The sequence below is a fragment of the Hipposideros armiger genome, unplaced genomic scaffold (assembly GCF_001890085.2).
Source record: "Hipposideros armiger isolate ML-2016 unplaced genomic scaffold, ASM189008v1 scaffold_458, whole genome shotgun sequence".
NCBI classification, from domain to species: domain Eukaryota; kingdom Metazoa; phylum Chordata; class Mammalia; order Chiroptera; family Hipposideridae; genus Hipposideros; species Hipposideros armiger.
This window is the reverse complement of record NW_017731808.1, coordinates 1,607,353-1,626,508: the sequence shown is the minus strand read 5'-3', so window position 1 is coordinate 1,626,508 and position 19,156 is coordinate 1,607,353. Positions and strand designations below refer to the sequence as shown.

General features: G+C 50.8%; 1 protein-coding gene across 1 annotated transcript in view; it reads left to right on the top strand.

Moving 5' to 3' along the window:
- The first annotated feature begins 921 nt into the window (after positions 1–921).
- Positions 922–19,156, top strand: part of HSF2BP (heat shock transcription factor 2 binding protein) — a 37,348-nt gene continuing 19,113 nt past the window's right edge. Inside the window, exons 1-4 of the mRNA XM_019666040.1 lie at positions 922–974; positions 1,647–1,797; positions 15,532–15,635; positions 18,654–18,803. Of these exons, the coding sequence (XP_019521585.1) occupies positions 939–974; positions 1,647–1,797; positions 15,532–15,635; positions 18,654–18,803 (441 nt within the window). The 5' untranslated portion in view covers positions 922–938. The remainder of the gene's footprint in view (positions 975–1,646; positions 1,798–15,531; positions 15,636–18,653; positions 18,804–19,156) is intronic.

The following is a 19,156-nucleotide window of genomic DNA, read 5'->3' as shown; positions in this document are numbered from 1 at the left end:
CGGGGGCAGCACCCCTCCAAGTTCCCCCAGTGTCCCAGGGCGCGGGCAGGGCAGGTGCAGGAGATGGCAGGGGCAGATCCCGTGTGGGGGCAGGTGCAGGGGCGGGGCCCGGGCGGGGGCAGGGGAGGGGCAGCTGCCGTCTCTGTGCTGGGGTAGGTCCCGGGGCAGGGGCAGGGGCAGGGACAGGGTAGGTGCAGGCGGGTGCCGGGCTTTGGAGCGTGCGCTCACGAGTCAGCCCTCAGGCCTGGAGAGCAAGCACTCCGGGGAATCAGCCATGCCAGCTTTCTGCGGGTTCCAGAGACGGATGAAGTCTCAATTGTGCAGTCACCGGTACATTTCAACCTACAGGCTTCACCATATTTTGCAAACCCAGTGGGCCTATTGGGGCAAGCGAATGGACTAGGTGATGTCTCCAAGTTCACGGTGGGCATTTCAGTTGTAGTCAGCTAGTTGGACTGACGCTCCCTGTTGCGGGGCAGGGGCAGACTTCCTGGAGACTCTGATGCCAGAATGCTTGGACCTTTGCTAAAGGAGCTTGGAGCGAGCACAGGAGCATGGCCGCTGGCTGAGCAGGTGGTGGTTCCCTGGACTGCATCGCCCCTTACTCTATCTAACATCTCACCAAACAGGAAAAGCCCGATTCGATTTATTTCACTTGACACTTACACCTGGGTCTTACTATCTTTCTACTTTGTAGTTAACAAGTTTAGAACCCCTGCTAAGCCAGAAGAGCCAACGCGGTATCTGGCAGAGTTCACCCCTCGTTCGGGGGCCGACAGCGCTGCGCACTCCACGCGGTTTGAGCCTCGTGGCTCTCCGTACGCCGACCGCAGGTATGGACGCATGCGCTCGCTTCTTCCCGCGCTTTCTGGCGTGAGGCGTCAGTGGGCATGCGTGCCGCGCAGGCGCGAGGAGCGGGAGGCGAGGCCGCCGTGGCCATGAGCGAAGGCGGAGGCGCTGAGGAGGCCCGCGGGGTGAGTGAGGAGGCCGGGGCCACGCCCGCGCGCTCCAGCTGCCACCATCGGCCTCCCCGCGGCGCGCTGAGCGAGGCCCATGTGCGCCTCGCCTAGGGCGCCCACGACCGGCCCCGGGCCCGTCCGCCGACAGCGCGGCCTGGGCGGGGGCTGGGGGCTGGGCCGCCCCGCCTCAGAAATCCCGGGCGCGGGTCTGGGAGGCCGCACCGCGGGGCGGTGGGCGCGACGGGGAGGCGCCGGCGGCGCCCCTGTGCCACCCACGAGGCTCAGTGAGCGCGGGCAGGCGCCGGGTGTCCCGCGGCACGGGGTGGGGGAGCCGTGGCCGGACCCGTGTCCTCGTCCCGGCCGCGACCCTGTCCCCGGCAGCGCTGCGCCGGCCGCCGCGTCTGACCCGCACGACCCTGAAGGCTTGTGGCGAGCGCTGAGCGGCGGCCGGCGGGACTCGCGGGACTCCCGTGTCCGCGGACGGGCTCGGCCGAGGCGCCGGCGCTCTGTGTGGCCTCCCGGCGCGGGGCCGCGGGCCGGAGCTCGGGTCCCGAGATGGGAGGCGGCCGCAGAGGGCCCGGCGGGCACAGACGCGCCGCCCCCGCCGCGGACGCGAGGGGCGTGGGACGGGAGCCGGCCGACCCGGGAGGGACACGGGGTAACCTGAAGACCGGCTTGTTCCCGCAGCGCGCGGGCGCCGAGGACGAGTACGTGCAAGTCAGGAAGAGGGACCTGGAGCGGCTGACCACCGAGGTGATGCAGATGCGCGACGTCCTGCCCCGGCTGCTGAGCGGCGAGGTGCTGGACGGCCTGCAGAAGCTCAAGGTCGTAGAAAAGAGTGAGTGGCGCGTCGCCGCCCGCGCCCGCCCGTGCCGGCAGGTCCCCGTGGCGTCGGTGGCCGTGGCGTGACCGTCGATCAGCTTTCAGGGACGGCGATCGCCCTCGATTCCCTGCGGGAGCGCCCTGAGGAAGCGAGGGGCGCCAGGGAGCCCTGGGCGGCAGGTTTCTGGGGGGGCTGCCCGCTCGCTGAAGCCCCTGCCGCCGGCCGCTGCCTGCGCGCCCCTCCTCCTCCTCCTCGGCGGGAGAGCCGCGCGCCTTTGTGATGGACGCTCCGAGAAGCCCTTCCCGCCGTCAGGGGGGTCTCGCCGCGCGCAGGCCTTGCACGGAGCCGGGTGCCCGTCGAGGGGCTGGGTGTGGGCGCGCCCGGGTCGAGGCCGACGGAAGCTCAGGCTGTGAGACCCGCGCCAGCCGCCGTCGTCCCCGTCCGCCCAGGAGCCCGCGGAAGCTCTCGGCGACGGTCCACGATGGAGTCCCCCGCCGCCCAGTTGAGGCTGAATTCCAGTCAAATCGGTCTTCAGCGCTTACGGCTCGTTCACCCCCGTGAGCTTGGCGGTTTGGCCTCCCCTCCAGGAAAGCTGCAGCTGGGGGGCTGGGTCGCGTTCCTGGCACAGTCCAGGTAAGAAGGTGTTTTCGCAGCACGAGCTTCTGGTTGGTGCAGATGTGTCCGGTCAGGGGGCCGCTGTGCCCAGTGAGGAGGGAGAAAGCCCATGGTTGCACAGCCCCTGCCCTGTTTATTCTCTCTGGAACCCTCAGCTCTGCTGTCCTCTGCTCCGGGAGGTGGACGCCCCTACGCTGCTCGCACTGGCTCCCCTGCTGGCCGCCAGCAGGGCTCAGCAACGCAAGGCAAGGAAGGCGGCAGTGGGTGGACAGGCTGGGTGTGCCTCCCGGCTCCCTCCACGGCCGTGACTCCCACCTGGGGCCTCCCCCACAGCCTCAGCTCTTACTGGGCTCCAGGAACGTTTTTTCCACTCACTCCTTCAGCTGGAGGGCTGTTGCTAGTCACTCTGCTGGGTGGTTGTACTTGTCACTGCAGATTCATCAACTTGGCATTTTGAAAAACACGTCAGGGTCTCATGAGTGATTAGCATGAGTCAGTCTTTGAGGTCAGCCCGCTACCAGAGTCAAATCGTGCTTATGAAAGCGAGGCCGCGAACCTGTGGTGACTTGATCAAGATTAGACTTGAGGAGCTCTTGTCCCGCAGTCCCTGGCCACGCACTCGCCTTCCTCACTGATGTTGGGCCACGTCTTCTCAGCCTTCTTTGCTGATTCACCTGCCTGTCAGCTACGGGAGGCTCAGGCCTGGGCCCCGTCTCCCCTCGTCCACGGCCTCCGCTGGGCATTCTGTGCACACACAGTTTCAGTTACCGTCCTGGTGCCAGTGGCTCCTGGATTTGTCTGTAGCTCAGACCTCTCCTCCAGGCTCAGAGCGCTGTCTCTGACTCCTACCTGGCATTTCTTCTCATGGGTTTCATAATCATTTCAAATTCTAAATGTCTGTTCTAGCTTAATCAGTCTATGACATCAGGAAGGACCTGGAGTCTCACAAGATCAGGTTTATGGCTCATTGCAGGGAGGGAGACCACCCACCAGAGGAACTGGGCATCTTCCCAACAAAGGGAAGGACGGAGTTGCTGTAGGATTTGGGTCAGGTGGAGTCTAGGTGCAGTGCAGATGCAGCTGTGTTTTGCTGGGCTCCAGGCAAAGGAGGGCTGTGTGAAGGGCTCAGCATCAGGTCTCGTTTCCTTGAAAACTACAAAATTGAGATAGACATGGAACTTAGTGTCTGGAAATCTTTCTTTGAAGCTCTGCGGCTCCTGGAAGCCACGGCTGCCGCCCTGTGTCACAGTGCCTTTGATCCCGCAGGCGAGAGGAGGAAGTTTCCTTCTTCCTGTTATAAGCAGAATCCCTGACAGTGGGGATTGTACAGACTAGCTTTCTCTGAACAAGAAGCCAGCCACTGAGAGAAAGGGGCATTATGGCGCTCACACTTGCAGTGTGTCCTTGGGGAGGCGTTTCCTGTGAGCTTGGCAGCTGCTTTATGCATGCCCAACACCCCAGCCCGACGAACTGTAGGGCACAGCCACTTCTCAGAGCAGGCTGGTTTTTACTTTCTCACGGCTGACTCATGGCATCCACCGCACACCCTGCTGAAAGCTGAGCTGCCTGAGCCTCCCCAGGGCGCCACCATCCAGACGAGACCCAGGATCCTCCTTGCTGCCCACCTCCTGCTCACCATTCAGCCCCCACGTGTCTGCCAGTATGTCTTCTATGATTCCTCTCATGGACAGGTCCTGAGTTTGTCAGCTTGCCGCCATTGTCACTGCCACCACCAAATCCAGGCCCATGTCGTTTTGTCTGAATCTCTGCCCCCTGGCACTGCCCACTTGTTGCCACTCTCCAGCCTGTTCTGTACACTGTAGCCAAGTAACTTTTAACAATTCAGCCTGATTATTGATTCCCCAGCTTACGTCTTCAATGGCTTCTCCTTGCTTTTAGGGTAAAGATAAAAAACCAAAGAGAAAACCCTCCAAAACCCATGACCACCCAAGAACCTAAACAGAACGGTGCGGTGGCCTGGAAGGCTGTGTCGTTGGGCCCAGCCTCAGGCCCAGGCTCAGTTCCTTAGCGGAGTGACTGGACAGGCGTGTCCCTTGTTAGGGGGTGTCAGAGTGCCCTGCACGTTTACCTCAGACAAAACAGCACAAGTGTGTTCTCTGTGCTGGGCTGAATACTTGGTCCTGGGGGACCCCCACCCTCCTGAATTGTAGTGGTATCTCCTGAAGGTGGACGTACTACAGGAGACCGGGTGTGAAAGGAAGGATCCGAGTGGATTGCGATGGGGGCAGGCGCTCCGAACCTCAGCTAGTCCTTGGAGACTTCTCTGGCCTGAGGCCTGAGGCCCTGTGCACCGCATTTTGGCTCTTGGAATTCTTACCAGTTGGGTGACATGAAAGAAATCCCCCCGCCTTTCTTTTTTCAGTAAGGACTAGGTCTGTGGGCCCTCTCTGGGCCTCCCCAGGGACCTGTCTTCCATGGGACCCATGGCGCAGAGAGTGGAGCCCACAGAGGGCGTGCAGGGATCACGGGGCAGCAGCAGCTGTTGGACATGGCGACCCTCCCACCCTCCCCTGGCCGTGCTGGCTGCCGGCAGGACTCAGCAACGGAAGGCGTCAGCGAGTGGACAGAGCTTGGGTGTTTCTTCCGGCTCCCTCCACAGCTGTGATTCCCACCTGGGGCCTCCCCCAGCAGGGGCCTTGGCTCTGGCTGGTGTCGGTGCCCCTTTTGCCTCTAGAGTTAGCATGTGCCTCTTGTCCTCACCAAGGACGAAGGGCGCTGTGCAGGTAGCAGTGAGCGGAGAGGGAAGCCGCACACCGGATTGGAGGAGTGGCTTCTTTCGGAGGGTAGGTTTGGATTGCGGATGGCTTGGTGGGCTTGCCTGAAAAGCCAGCCAGAGGACTGAGGTTGAAGTGATGAGTTCTGAGTAGAGTGGGACTCGATTCTGACTCTAGCACAGCGACTCCCTGGGAAACGGCAGACGAGGGGTGGACTTTGGGAATGTGCTGATGAGGGTGCTGCCTGAGGGGGCTGGGTGACCCTGAGGACAGAGGCGTGATTAGCACAAGGAAGGGGAAGGTGCTTAGACTAGGAGGACGGCATGTGCGAAAATCGCAAAGGGAGTGAGCCTGATTGATGGCAGGTTAATGAGCTGCTGTTGCTGCTTGGTACCCGGGGCAAGGATGGAGGATAGTCGGGCTGTCAGAAAATGGGAGCAGTTTATAGGAGAGACGGCGATCCTGGAATATTTTTTTAATTTGAGATGAGAGGCAACTGGAAATTACCACATGGATATGACATCAGAGTCGCGATAAGAATTACGGTTTCAGGGGAATGATTTCTGTACCCAAGTGTAGGGTAGGTTTGGGGATTGGATGGAAGATGCAGACTTAACGGTGCGGTGCTCATTGAGGGAGGCCCTGGGACTGCGGCTGCGTGGTTGGAGTGGAAGAGAAGCGTGAGGAAGTGAGGCTGGATCTCAGCAGTGGAAATGCAGAGGTGGGTGCGAGGCATCTAACTGATGTGCCAGGGCTTTCCCTGTCTGTGAACCAAGGCCAGGTGGGCTTACTTCACAGGAGGTGGCAGGTCCTAAAATGAGACCCTCTTTGGGAAGGGCGTGGCACTGCATGGCTCAGTGGAGTCCTCCATCAAGAGGACCTCAGGTGGAGCCCCTGAACGCTGGTGTAGTGAAGAAAGCCTGTGACCCTGATCCGTTCTGGCTCAAACACCGCGCTCTGTGAATTAGAAAAGGTGTGGGGAGGTTTGGGATAAGACTGACCTGGGTGTGAATTCCAGGCCTGAGGCGGAAGTACTCAGTGCAAGTTAGCTCACCCCCCTTTCTCTCATCTCCAACAGAGAGGGAGCTGTTACATCAGTGGGTGTCTAGAATTTGTTTTAAACTGGAGAATCCTGTTTTTAAAATAAAATTTTAGGGCCGGCCGAGTGGCGCGATGGTTAAGGACTGGCTTGGGACGCCAGAGGGCCCCGGTTCGGATCCCACATATGAGGGCCAGTGACACTGCCCTCTACAGCTAAGATGCTGAACAACAGCTCAACCTGGAGCTGGGCTGCCGTGAGTCGCCGGCGACAGCTTGGGCTGCAGCCTCTGTGGCAGTGGGTTGCCATGGGCTACCGTGTGTAGCCAGCAGCCAGCGTGAGCGGCCAGCAGCCAGCGTGAGCGGCCGTCCAGAGGCCGGCGACTGATCTGCCTCACCCAGGAAGAGCGCAATGATGGTGCCAACTTGGGCCAGTGAAGCGACGTCCTCCACAACTAGATTGAAGAACAAAACAACAGCAACTTATCTGTTTTCCATCCCCCAATTCCCCAGCACTGTTCCCTTCCCCCCAATACCCCAATAAAAATCTTTAGAAAAAATAAAATAAAATAAAATTTTACGTATTACATGGCTGTTCCATATGTAAAGTAACATGAAAGTTGTATTTTCTGGTTACTTTTAAAAACTCAGTTTTAGAACATTTACTTATAAAGTCCATGCGTACAAAGGTGTTTTGATGAAAACAAAAACTTAATATTAGAGCTTTTGGAAGACAGTTGCAGTACCATCCTCAGTGTCCAATTTCTGATTTTAGTTTCTTGTTAAGTAACAGAAAGATACAAGTCACAGAGATAAGGAATTGCAAAGGTGAAGATGTCTTAAACAGCTCACCTTGTAATCAGGATGCTTTTCATTTAAACTGATGTTGAAGCTTGAAATCAGAGGGGTCAGATATTTTTGTTTCACAATTAAATCACAGGGTCTAATCTTGGCCTTAATTGGCAAGTGTTCATTTTGGAAGGAGATGATGAAAAAGCCACTGTCTGTTTAAATCTCCATTGTCTTACTGAAAACACCTGTCAGATGCATTATGTTGCATTTGAGATGTTAAATGGTGTAATTTAAAAGCAACTTGACATCTTAGTGGCAGTCTGTCAGATATTCACTCTGAGGAGTTAGAGTTATTTAATGTCACATGTTGATACCATACATAAGCTTGCAGTCTCATTTCTGACATTTAAAAAGCTGCAGCGTTGGTTTTAACGTGTTAAAATTTATTTACTTATTTAAATGTATTTAAACATGAATACTGTGAAGCAGCCTCGTTTGTTCGCTGAATGTCAGCAGTGACTACAAACCAGCACAGGCATGATAGTTAGCCTGGAGAGAGATTCGACTAACAGACTTTCTTTAGCAGTGAAAAAAAGTTATTTTGTGTAATTTGAAATCGACACTGCACCTGGCCTGTGTCAGCACGGTCCAGTACAGCCACCTGTGACGATGAAGGTGCATAATCCGTGCTGTCCGCGTCTGTTGTAAAAATAGCCTCTACCACATGTGGCCAACTGACCCCCTTATTTAGTGTTAATCAGTTTTGTAATGATTTTCCACTTGGTTGTTTTTTATTCTAGTTCCCTGATGAAATCCTCTTGTTGCCTATTTTTTGAAGCATATTATTCAGTTATTTTAAAGTCTTGAGTCTGTAAATCCAATACCTGAATCACCTGTTGGCCCGCGTTTCTCATCTAGTTCTCTTGGACGTCCTGGTAATCTTTTGTTGGTTAACGGGCTTTTTCAGTGGAAACTTGTAGAGGCTCTGGATGATTATTTTTCTCCAGCGAGGATTTCTTTCCTCTGGCTTCTGCCTGCCAGTCAGGATGGAGTCAGCGTAGAGCACCCCTGTCCATCAGGGCTTGCGCTCGTTCACGCTGGTTTCACTCATAGTTCCAGCTGGCCTAGTTCTAGTGCGTTCTCCCTCCGAGGGTTTTAGTCCTCCAGTGGGTCCACTTGAGAGCTTGAGTTGTGTCCCAGAGCCCTTCCTTTCACCTTGGCAGGCTCCTACCTTCAGCTTTGATCTTTCCAGCACCATGAAACTGATGAGAGCTCTGCTGGAGCCCGGGGCTGTCCTCCGCAGTCGCTGGCCTCGGCAGCCTCCTTGTGCTGCTCCCGCACAGGGCAGAGTGCTGGCGTGGAGGAAGGGGTCTGGTGGTGCCCGTTCTCTTCTCCTCTCTTCTTCTCCAGGGTCATGACCCGCCCCAAGGGGGCTGTCCTGTAGCTTCCCAGTAGCTCCCCAGCGGAGGAGGTTGTCAGCTGCTCTGCTTAGCTTTGTTGCCTCTTAGCCTGAGCTGCTTTGGAATATTCCTGTGCCTCAGGAAGGGTGGGGTACAGAGCTGGGCCCTCTTCGCCAGTTCCTGGTCCTCAAGGCCTATGTGACTTGATAGCTTTCAGATTTCTTCAAACGATTTTTGTTTATTTAAAATTTGTCTTTCTAGTTATTCTTGGTGGGAAAATTGATCTGCTACATCACTGTCATAGCTGGAAATGGAAGTCCTTCCATGTATATTGTGATTTTTATTTTATTTTTATTTTTTTAAAAGATTTTATTGGGCCGGCCGAGTGGCGCGATGGTTAAGAACTGGCTTGGGACGCCAGAGGGCCCCGGTTCGGATCCCACATATGAGGGCCAGTGACACTGCCCTCCACAGCTAAGATGCTGAACAACAGCTCAACCTGGAGCTGGGCTGCCATGAGTTGCCGGCAACGGCGTAGGCTGCAGCCCCTGTGGCAGTGGGTTGCCATGGGCTACCGTATGTAGCCAGTAGCCAGCAGCCGGCGTGAGCGGCCAGTAGCTGCAGTGAGCGGCCGTCCAGAAGCCGGCGACTGATGTGCCTCACCCGGGAAGAGCGCAATGATGGTGCCAACTTGGGCCAGTGAAGCAACGTTCTCCACAACTAGACTGAAGAACAATACGACAGCAACTTGTCTGTTCCCCTTCCCCCGATTCCCCAGCATTGTTCCAAAAAAACCCAAACACAAAACAAAACAAAAAAACTTCTCTGCACCTCAGATTTGTCATTTCTTGACTGGAGAGTAGCTGATAATTAGATGATCCATAATATTCGATAGCATAGCTTTAAAAAGAAAGATTTTATTGGGGAATTGGGGGAGAGGAATAGCACTGGGGAGTAAGGGGAAGGGGAACAGATAAGTTGCTGTCCTTTTTTTTTTTTGGTTCTTCAGTCTAGTTGTGGAGGACGTTGTATCACTGGCCCATGTTGGTATTATCATCGCGCTCTTCCTGGGTGAGGCAGATCAGTCGCTGGCCTCTGGACTGGCTGCTCATCGCGGCTCTTGGCAGCTCACACCAGCTGCCGGCCACTCAAGCTGGCTGCCTGCCACACACGGTAGCTTATGGCAGTCCACTGCAGCAGGGGCTGCAGCCTACGCTGTTGCCGGCGACTCACAGCAGCCCAGCTCCAGGTTGAGCTGTTGTTCAGCATCTTAGTTGTAAAGGGCAGTGTCACTGGCTTTCGTGGGATCTGAACCGGAGCCCTGCTGCTCAGAGTTGGCGTCCCAAGCCAGCTCTTAACCAACATGCCACTCGGCTGGTCCTATATTGTGATTTTTAAACTATAAAAATATATCGTAATGACATAAAGGATGGGCTATGGAGAGGTTCCAAATTAAAAGGGGCTAAAGATACATGACAATTAAATCCAATGTCTGACCCAAGACTGGGTGCTATACCTTGAAGGAAGAAAATGCTACAGAGGGCAATTTTGGGTCATTTGACAAAATTTGAATGTCAGTGGTAGATTAGATAAAGGTATTAATGCTAATTTTTCTGAAGTTGACAGCTGTATATAGCGGGTGTGTAAGACATTATCCCCACTCTTAGGAAGTATTCACTGAAGTATTGAGGAATAAAGGGTCTTGATATATGTAACTTACCCTCAAATGGTTCAAAAAATACATCGCGTTTGTGTTTGGGTATGCTGCAGGTGGTGAGCAAATGTGGAGACATCTTGGTGAGACTGGGTAAAGGGCACGTGGGTATTCTTCACATTAGTTTTATTCATGTAACATTTTGTAAGTTTGAAATTATTTCCAGGTAAAAAATTTAAAAACAAACTGTAAATGGAAATACTAATTAAATGTTTACAGAACCCTAAGTGTCCCTGATGTATACTCTTGGGTTATTAGCAGTGGGGTTGAAAACCACTGCGATACATGATTTCTTAAGTGTCTGTGGGGTGTTTTGAGGTTAAGTTCTCAAGAGTTTGATATTAATGAGAAGGGAGGGGGGCCTGTTTCAGCTCGGAAAAATTATTATTTCCGGTCCATAGAAATATAACTAGACAGATAGTCATGAAGAGTGGGACAAACGAGTGAGTGCCAAGAAGAAATTATTTAATTTCACCAAAAGTTATTGTGTCCCAAATGAGATAAGATCAGAGTGTATCACGTCCATGTCCGGGCAGGAAACTAAAGGGATAAACAAAGACTGTAATACACGAAGGGATGACGGACAAAGGTGTGGGCAGGGTTCGGGGAGCCAGCAGGAGGCTAGCAAAGCCCCAGGAACTAGAAGAGTGGGGTGCCGTGGCCCCCCTGGGCCTGAAGGAGTGGCAGGAGGACTACCAGCCTTGCAGGAGGGCAGGCGCCGGCAGGACCACAGCCTCTGTCAGAAGGCGAAGCTGCTGCTGACTTGATGCAGCGGGGAAGTCAGGGTCCCAGCTTCAGTCTCCTTCCTCGCTTCCTGCAGGGCCTGCCGCTCCAAATCCAACAGGAAGCTGTAAGCAAGGGAGTCCAGTTGCTGTGGGCGTTTTCAGCCTCTTGGGGGCAGAGCAGGGTGGAGAGTGGATCTGTAGGGCACGTGGAGACTCGAGAAAGAATACAGGGGACCCCAAAAGAAGAAAGACTGACAGGCTATGGACAGAGGAGGTGGGAAGGTCGCCAAGAGAGGATAGAGACAGAAATTATTTTAATAGCTCACTCCTGACCCCCTCATCGTAGACATTATGTTTGTATTCATACACCAATAAATGAAAAGCAAAATCCCCTCACTCTGGTTTGGGAAATACTTTAACAGAGTTCATTTGAGTTCAACAAGATTGAGCTTTTTTTGGTAATGATATTTATTTTCAAGTCTTTCAGTGAATTTAGTTGATAAATCAATCTGGTAGGTATTATGTGCTTGGTATCTGTCAGGCACAGCTAGGTCATGTGGGGATATAAAAAGTGTAAGACCCGAGCCTTTGCCTTGGTGATTTACAGTACACTGAGGCGCTCTAACATGCAGGTGTGAAAAGTTAGTGAGATGAGGTGATGCCAGGTGCACTGGCAGCGCCATTGTAGCATAAATTCCTGTTAGTCACACGTTTTCTTCATCTTGTGAAAGATCACTCCAGTGGCCTTTACGTTAGAAAAAGAAGCGTGGTTTTGGAAGCAGATTTTTGGCAGTGCAGGAAAAAAAATGCTATTTCCGTGTTCTGGTTCCAAACCCTACTCCCTTTGGTTTGTTTTAGAAATTTGACAGCTAATTAAAATGTTGTTGGGCTGGCTTAGAATGAGCCCTGGGATTTCAAATGCATTTAAGCTCTTTAACTGAGGTTTGTTTGTTTTTTCATGTAACTTGGAATATTCTAATTTTTTCACTTTTTCAGCTTATATTTTTGACAGGCTGCCTCTGGCCCTGAGGTGCAGGCGATGAAGGTAAAATGAGTCTGTAGTTGGGCCCTAATCCAATGACTGGTGCCCTTGTAACAGTGGGGTCTGGACAGAGACAGACGCACACAGGGAAGGTATATGAAGACACGGGAAGGCCAAGTGCAGGCCGAGGCAGGCTGGCCTGTGTGGCCACACACCTAGGAATCCTGGGGCTCCAGAAGCAGGGAGAGGCGGGAAGGTCCTCCCCTATGGGCTTCAGAGGCGCCTGGCCCACCAGCACCTGGATTTCCGACTTGAGAGTCGATTTCTGTTCTAAGCCAACCACCCTCACTTTTTGAAAGTTCGCGTTAGGACACTTCGTCCATATGAAAGGCCTACACTAGTTAGTACCTGTTTTCACTAACCGAAAGAAATATGAAGGTGATTTTTGCTTTTATGAAAAAAGGCCAAAAGTGTTGGCTTTGCAGAGAGCCATCAGAGTGGCCCTTCCCGGCTCCTTTCCCGGAACCACCCTCACATCTCTCAGCATCAGGCCACCAGGCTTTCAACCGTGTCTGAGCGGCATGCACTTGACCGCATTTTGTTTTGTGCATCCGTTAGCAAGATGTGTCCTAAGGTGACTGCTGCTTCGCTTTACACCATCTCAGCTTGTGGAGGTTTCATAGGAACGCTTTACTGTCAGATAGCGAGAGAAGCCTGCACTTGGTGACAGCAGCCATAGGAAACGAACCTCCACCTCCACATCTCAGCTCGCAGTAAAGGTGGAATCCATCAGCAGCTAATTCTGAATGCTTTCCCAAACCTATCAGAGAGTGATAAGAAGGTAAAAGTTATTGACTATTAAAAAGTCTTAATTTTGGATTTTAGACTCTTTCCTTAGCTATTTTGGTCAAAAGCAAATATTTTCATATAAATATGAAATAACTGATAATTTATTATAAACATGCTGGGTGATGAGAGAAGAAATTGATCCCTTTTGTACAGTTTAAGTTTATTTGATTAGTGTTTTCACTTATAGCTTTCTGTATCCTGCCTGCATATAGTTCTCTATAGCCTTCCTGTGAATAAGCTGAGCATTCAGATACAGTCTCATGTCATTAAAACTATCAAAGAGGGTTGTAAATTTCAGAAGACTTGGAGATGTAGAGATGGCCTGTGATTCACATTGGTTCTGTATATTGGTAGTCTGTCTAGGCCACCCTTTGTTCAGTGAACTTTTAAATGGAGATTTCTCCTTCATTTTAAATGCTAAAGATGACAGGTTGAAATACAGTCTGGGCTGGGTGGCAGCCCACTTTCCTGTTCTAATACTGAGGATGGGTAAGATAATGTCCTGACTATATATAATGTATCATTTACTGTCCACATTCTTTCTGTCTCTGAAAAAATTTGCAAAAGTAGGATAAAAAGTGGTATATTCTCATTAAAGAAGAATGAGGCATATAATCAAAGCAGCCATGTTTTTATTCAAGGCTTAGCAGAAGGAATATATAAAGAAGTGAATTTCATTTATGTGACAAATATTTATAAAATGCCTACTACATACCATGTACTGTTCTAGGCATTTGGGATGTTAGAAAACGAACTATGAAAACCCGTGCCCTCGCGGTGGTTTAGGTGGCAGGCACGCTGTGGGCCAAGCTGAAAATGCAAGGTGGGAGTTTTGCCGGAGACAGTGGCTGCAGTGTGCCTGCGGCGGTGCTCCCATATGGCCACAAGGCGGTGGCCTCGCACCGCGGAAAATGCGCCTGCATCCCGGAGAGCCTGTGGTGCGTGGGCGTGGCCTCCTGTAGTGGGTGTTTTGACCTGTCCCTTTATGTTAACTCACAGCAAGGCTGAGTATGGCTGCACAGAGTGAGAGATCATGGAATTCCCTAAACCAGAGTGTCTTTTGGGTGGTCACAATTAATTCGTACAGATTCTTACCCATAATAAGGCTTGTGGAGTTTTCATTTCCTATCTTCTTTACTGTGAGTAATGTGCAGTTCAGTAATAGAAGAATAATGTAACAGTTAACTGCAAAAAGTTTATACCATCAGTAGTTTTTTCTTAGTTTCTTTTTTCATTTTATTTCCTTTTGTCTGTGATCACATGCAGTTCATAGTTCATACATAATTATAAGCACATGTATGAGTAATATATATGTTTCCACTTAATATTGTTACAAGGCAACTATGTAGTTTTCTAAGCGTGGCACCTGATTGGTAGTTGATTTCTTCTGTGGCCAGCATTAGTGGGACAGAATAAAGAATTCCAGTGAAAGTCATGTTGCGGTATATATAATACATCATAAAAGGGCAGAAAAGCAGCTGACTGCAGGGAGAAGAACTAGCCCCATGTTACCTCACCCTCGTTTTTCAGAAACACCATTGAAGAGAAGCTGCCAGCCGGTTGCATCATCTCTAGCTGTCTGAATATTTAGCTGTAGCTTCTCATCTTCCTTCCAGGGCAGGCAGCTCTGGGAACCATGGAGAGAGCTTTGGGGGGGCCTGCGTTGTTCTCGGCAGTGCCCCGGAACTTCACGGTTGGGCTTCCCCTTGTCCTTGGAGACCTCTAGATTACAAAGCCGCACCCCTATCCTCTGTCTGCACGTGGTTGGAGGAAGTGCGTGTTGGCCATGTTCTCCTCCAGGGTAGGGTCAGGCTCCGTTGCCCCGGGGCCTGCTCTCAGGCTCTCCTCACCCTTGGCGCCCTCCCTTGGGCACTCCGACTGCTGGCTTCCCTCCATTTTACTGACTGTGTGATGAGAGACCAGGCTGTTGTCACGAAGCTTCACCGTCCTCTCTGTGTTCCCAGACCAGCAGCATCAGCCTCGCCTGGGACTTGTGAGCGTACCGAGTCTTAGACCCCCTCAGTCCTGCTGAGCCAGAAACAGGATGGGTCCCCAGGGGATTCTGATGTACACTGCAGTCTGAGAACCACTGACCCCGCCGTCCTTACTGTAATCAGAGAAGCTACACCGTTAGCTCCGAGCACAGGTGCCCGCCCAGATCTCCATGCCTGTCAGCATAAAAAGTGGTGATTTCTCAGTCCTTGAAGTCAAGGCACTTAAAAGTTTACGCATTTCTTTGCTTTTTGAATGTCAGTAGTCCTGCAGCGTAATACCTTTTATTTAAAATGGTGATACTTTTGATTTCAAATTTATTACTGTGGACGTCTTTGGGATTTTTGGTGGCCATTTGTATCATCACGTGAAGGAATATGGCGGAGAGGAAGTACTCCCCAGGCCCACGTCTCCTGTGGCCTTTCCTGGTCTCCATCACTGTTGTTCTCGCTCCCGCACTGACTACTGCAGCTGTCCCCACTGAGTCAGTCTGCCAGTTGGTGAGACGAGCTTTGTGAGTCAGCCCCGGCTGGCACTGTCTACTCACTGAGCTGCCTTCTGCTTTTTATGGAGCAGATATAGTCTGTGTTGTGAGACAGTCGGGCTCCTAAGCCCTGCCTCCAGCCCCTTAAAATACAAAGTTTCTTAAAGCCTTGAGCACAAGTCTGGCAGTAAAGTGAGGTCTTAAACACACAAAGCAGAAAACCATGAAAGAAGTACTTTCTACTATGGGCTAAAATCTGATCAAAACTTACAAAGCAGGACTTGGAGAATATTGGTTACTCAAGGACCGGTTATGCAAATACCACTACCTCAAAAATCAGGTTTTCCAAGAGTAGATGGGGCAAAAATGGGTGCTTCCGAGATTAGTGATTTGAAATATTGAGATTCATACTCTGTCTTCTAGACTTGGAAAGGAAAGACCAAGAGTTGGAACAGCTGAGAATGGACTGTGAGCACTTCCGAGCCCGCCTGGAGACGGTGCAAACTGACAGCGTGAGAGAGAAGAAGGTACGACGCTCGCTGACCCCTGCCTAAGAGTGCCTGCGTCTTGGCCGAGGCCACTGAGGGCCAGAGATCGCCTTTCTAGCCTTTAAGCCTCAAGATTGTATTTTTAGCTGTGGGGATTCTGACAGGTTTGGAAGGGCGTCGAACACTTGCATTTTATAACCATTTAATGTGGAGATGATTTACTGGGTGTCTTTTAATAGTCACTTACTGTTCATTTTTATGTTTAAAAGACCACTCTGAAACATATACATTCATAATACAAGAATCTTGAAAAACTATCACACACATAATTTATAATCAGAGATAGATGTATTAAATCAGAATATTTGTAATCAATTTAGGGGATCATTTACTGATCTTTTAGAAATAACCAATTTTAATATTGGGGAGACTGATAATATTTCTTAAAAACTACACATTAATTTTAACTTTTCGTATGGAATAAATTATTTCTTGTAAAACTAGAACTATTCTTCCATGTCTGGTACAACGTGGATCTTGAATGTATTTTTATTTTTGAATGCTAGAACAAGAATTGTACAAATAATGGCAGCTAGTAGGTATTGTTTCCCGTGTGCTGGCAGGTGGTCAGCAGCTGGCTGGGCATCTCTTGCTTCTCCCAGCACAGCTGGGTCTGCAGGTGTTACTGATTTACGGGAATGTTGGGGAGCTGGCCCAGGTCCCTCTGCCTGGGTGTTGGGCTTTGTTTCATGCTGTCTTCTCATGTGAAGGGATTCGGAATGTTTGTGGCTGCAAGGAGGTTTTCCAAAACCGATGGAAACTTATAGTCTTCAATATTGAACAAGTGGAAAAGGTTAGGGAAAGAGTTTCAGTCTGAAAATTCGTTTAGGTGGAGCGTCACATATTTGAAGGTGAAATTTCAGCTTTGTCGTTCTATTTAAATCATGATCAAGTAAAATGGAATCTGCTGGTTCATTTCTTCCTTAGATTGCTGAGACATCCTTGTTAAGGTTGAAGCTTAGATTGAACAGAATTTTAGATTTGTTTTTTTAATTGATAAGCATAAGAGAAATGCATGTTTTGCTGGCATGTTAGATGTAATGTTTAAAAAGAAGCCATTCTGGTAAAGTGCCAGTGTAGAGGAGGAAATAGCTGTGGCAAAGCGGCTTCACATCATCAGTGTGTCACTGCCCTCACACCTGACCTTAAAGTGGGAGTATTTTAAGTTCAGCTGTTCCCACTTAAGCTCCCTGATAAGTCGTCCTGCCGACGTACTGCCACTGCGGGCCCTGCGAGCTTGTGTGACATGGCCACGTCTCTTTCCACTGGCAGCTGCCTTTCTGTGGTGTCTGTCCAGGTCTGCACAGATAAGGAGCCAGACTCTGGAAGCTTATGTAGGGTTGAGGAACCAGGAAAGACTCCAGGGACTAAATCCTGAATTAGAGTATTGCTTTAAGGGTAAAACAGGCGTTATGGAAAGATGGGAGTTACTGAATCCAGTGTGTAAGAAAAGATAACTTCAAAGCGTGGACTCAGAATCAAGAAGACGTGTGTTAGATGAGCAGCGGTGCCCAACCCCCCTGGAGAATGGCGACTGGAACCAGGAAAGCTTGGTTGTGACTTCAGTCAAGATGTCTCCTCAGCGATGATTGAGTCAGATCCGTGGAGGAGGCCAGCTGGAGGAGATCGCTGCCTTGCTGTGACCTAAGGGGCTGGCCCCGAGAGTCCTGGCAAAGCAAAAAGAGCCCAGCTTTCATGGAGGAGTGACACTGCTGGAGGGCACGTGGGTTTTTTCTTGGAGGACCGTGCTGCCACAGGAAGCCTAGATGAGCCTTTGCACAAAGCCTGAGCTGGCGGAGCTGTTTCAGGGCCTGGCTGTGCTGTCCATGGGGGAATGGTCCCAGGCAGCAGGTGGCGTCTGTGTTCCCTTCGGAGCAGGCCTGTCAGCTGTGGATCTGCAATTTCTCCTCTTTGTGCTGTCCTTATGATGTGCACCTTTCACAGGCAGCAAACTAACTTAAATAGAGACCGCCAGTTTTTGTTACATATATTTTTGTTAGGAAAGAGTTACTTTTTATGGTAATAAAAGGGAAATTGTTGCAAACTTTGTCCACACACCACTGCAATAAAGCAAATACTGCAATAAAACGAGTCCCATGAATTATTTCCAGTGCACATAAAAGCTGTGTTTCCACCATACTGTACTCTATTAAGTGTGCAATAACATTATGTCTAAAGAAACCCACAATGTTAAGGTATATAGCCTTAACTAAAAGCACTGTATTGCTAAAAAATGCTCACCGTCACCTGAGCCTTCAGTGAGTCATAATCCTTTTGCTGGTGGAAGTCGGCCTCGGTGTTGATGGCTGCTGGCTGGTCCGGGTGGCTGCTGACGGCTGGCTCCACTTTTTCCTGTACTCACCTGTAAAAGAAGACCCTGGAACATCGAATATACTTTAACTTTGTGGGCTATTGAGCTAATTATACTTTGGAATAAGTTAATTTAACTGTGTTTTTATGTTTCTAAGTTTATCTCTTATTAAGTAAGGAAATACTATCACCTTCTAAGGGCATTTCAGGTGACAAGGATAGTGACACTGGTGGCGGTGGGCGGGAGGGCAGGAAGCCCCACACGACCCAAGACCCACTTGGAGGTCAACCTTAGTGCTTGGTAGTCAGAAGGACGCCGGTAGGACAGTTCACGGCCTCTCTCAGGAAGGTCGTCACCTTGTGCAGGTGTCCCCTTGGTGCTGGTCCTGGGCATAGCTACTTGGGACCTGAGATGCCTCATGTTTTCATTTACTTGAGAAAGACAAAGTCAAGTCTTGGGTGGTGTTTATGAACGAATGCTGTAGTATGTTTTTTTCTAAGGGTGTTAATTTTACTCTGAAGTTTATTTTTTTCATATGGATTGTGGTTCTCTAAGGACTGGTTTTTCTTTGCCAACTGTTTTCTGTAGTTCTGCATGCATTTCTCTTCTTTAAAATATCTGGAGAGGAAACACGAGCTACTTGGAAGTTGAATGCTATCCATCTTTCTGACTTTGTTTTGACACAGGAGAAGCTGGCCCTGCGGCAGCAGCTGAGTGAGGTGAAGCGCCAGCTCCTGCAGCAGGCCGAGTACTGCACGGAGATGGGCGCAGCCGCCTGCACGCTGCTCTGGGGCGTGTCCAGCAGTGAGGAGGCTGTCAGAGCCATTCTGGGAGGGGTAAGTGCGGGCAGTGGGGACTGCGCGTCCGTGAAGGCGCAGGCAGCGTGTCTGCAGGGCATCTGCACACCGCACCCGTTGCTTCCCTTCACTCACGCAGCAGTTTTGGAAAACCAATGGTGTGGGGTCACTGTAATCGGCTGCTCTGCCACGAGACCCCTTCCCTCCCAGACTCGATGGTATTTGTGGTGATAGGACCACCCTAGGATTGTTACTTGGCATTTGTGTGCATTTAACAGAGTTTAAAGTGCTTTTACACATGTGATCCATGGGGTAGTGTAATATTTAACTTAACGGATGTTATATGATCGTTGACATACACGTGTTAACAGCCCACATGCACATCCCCCCCA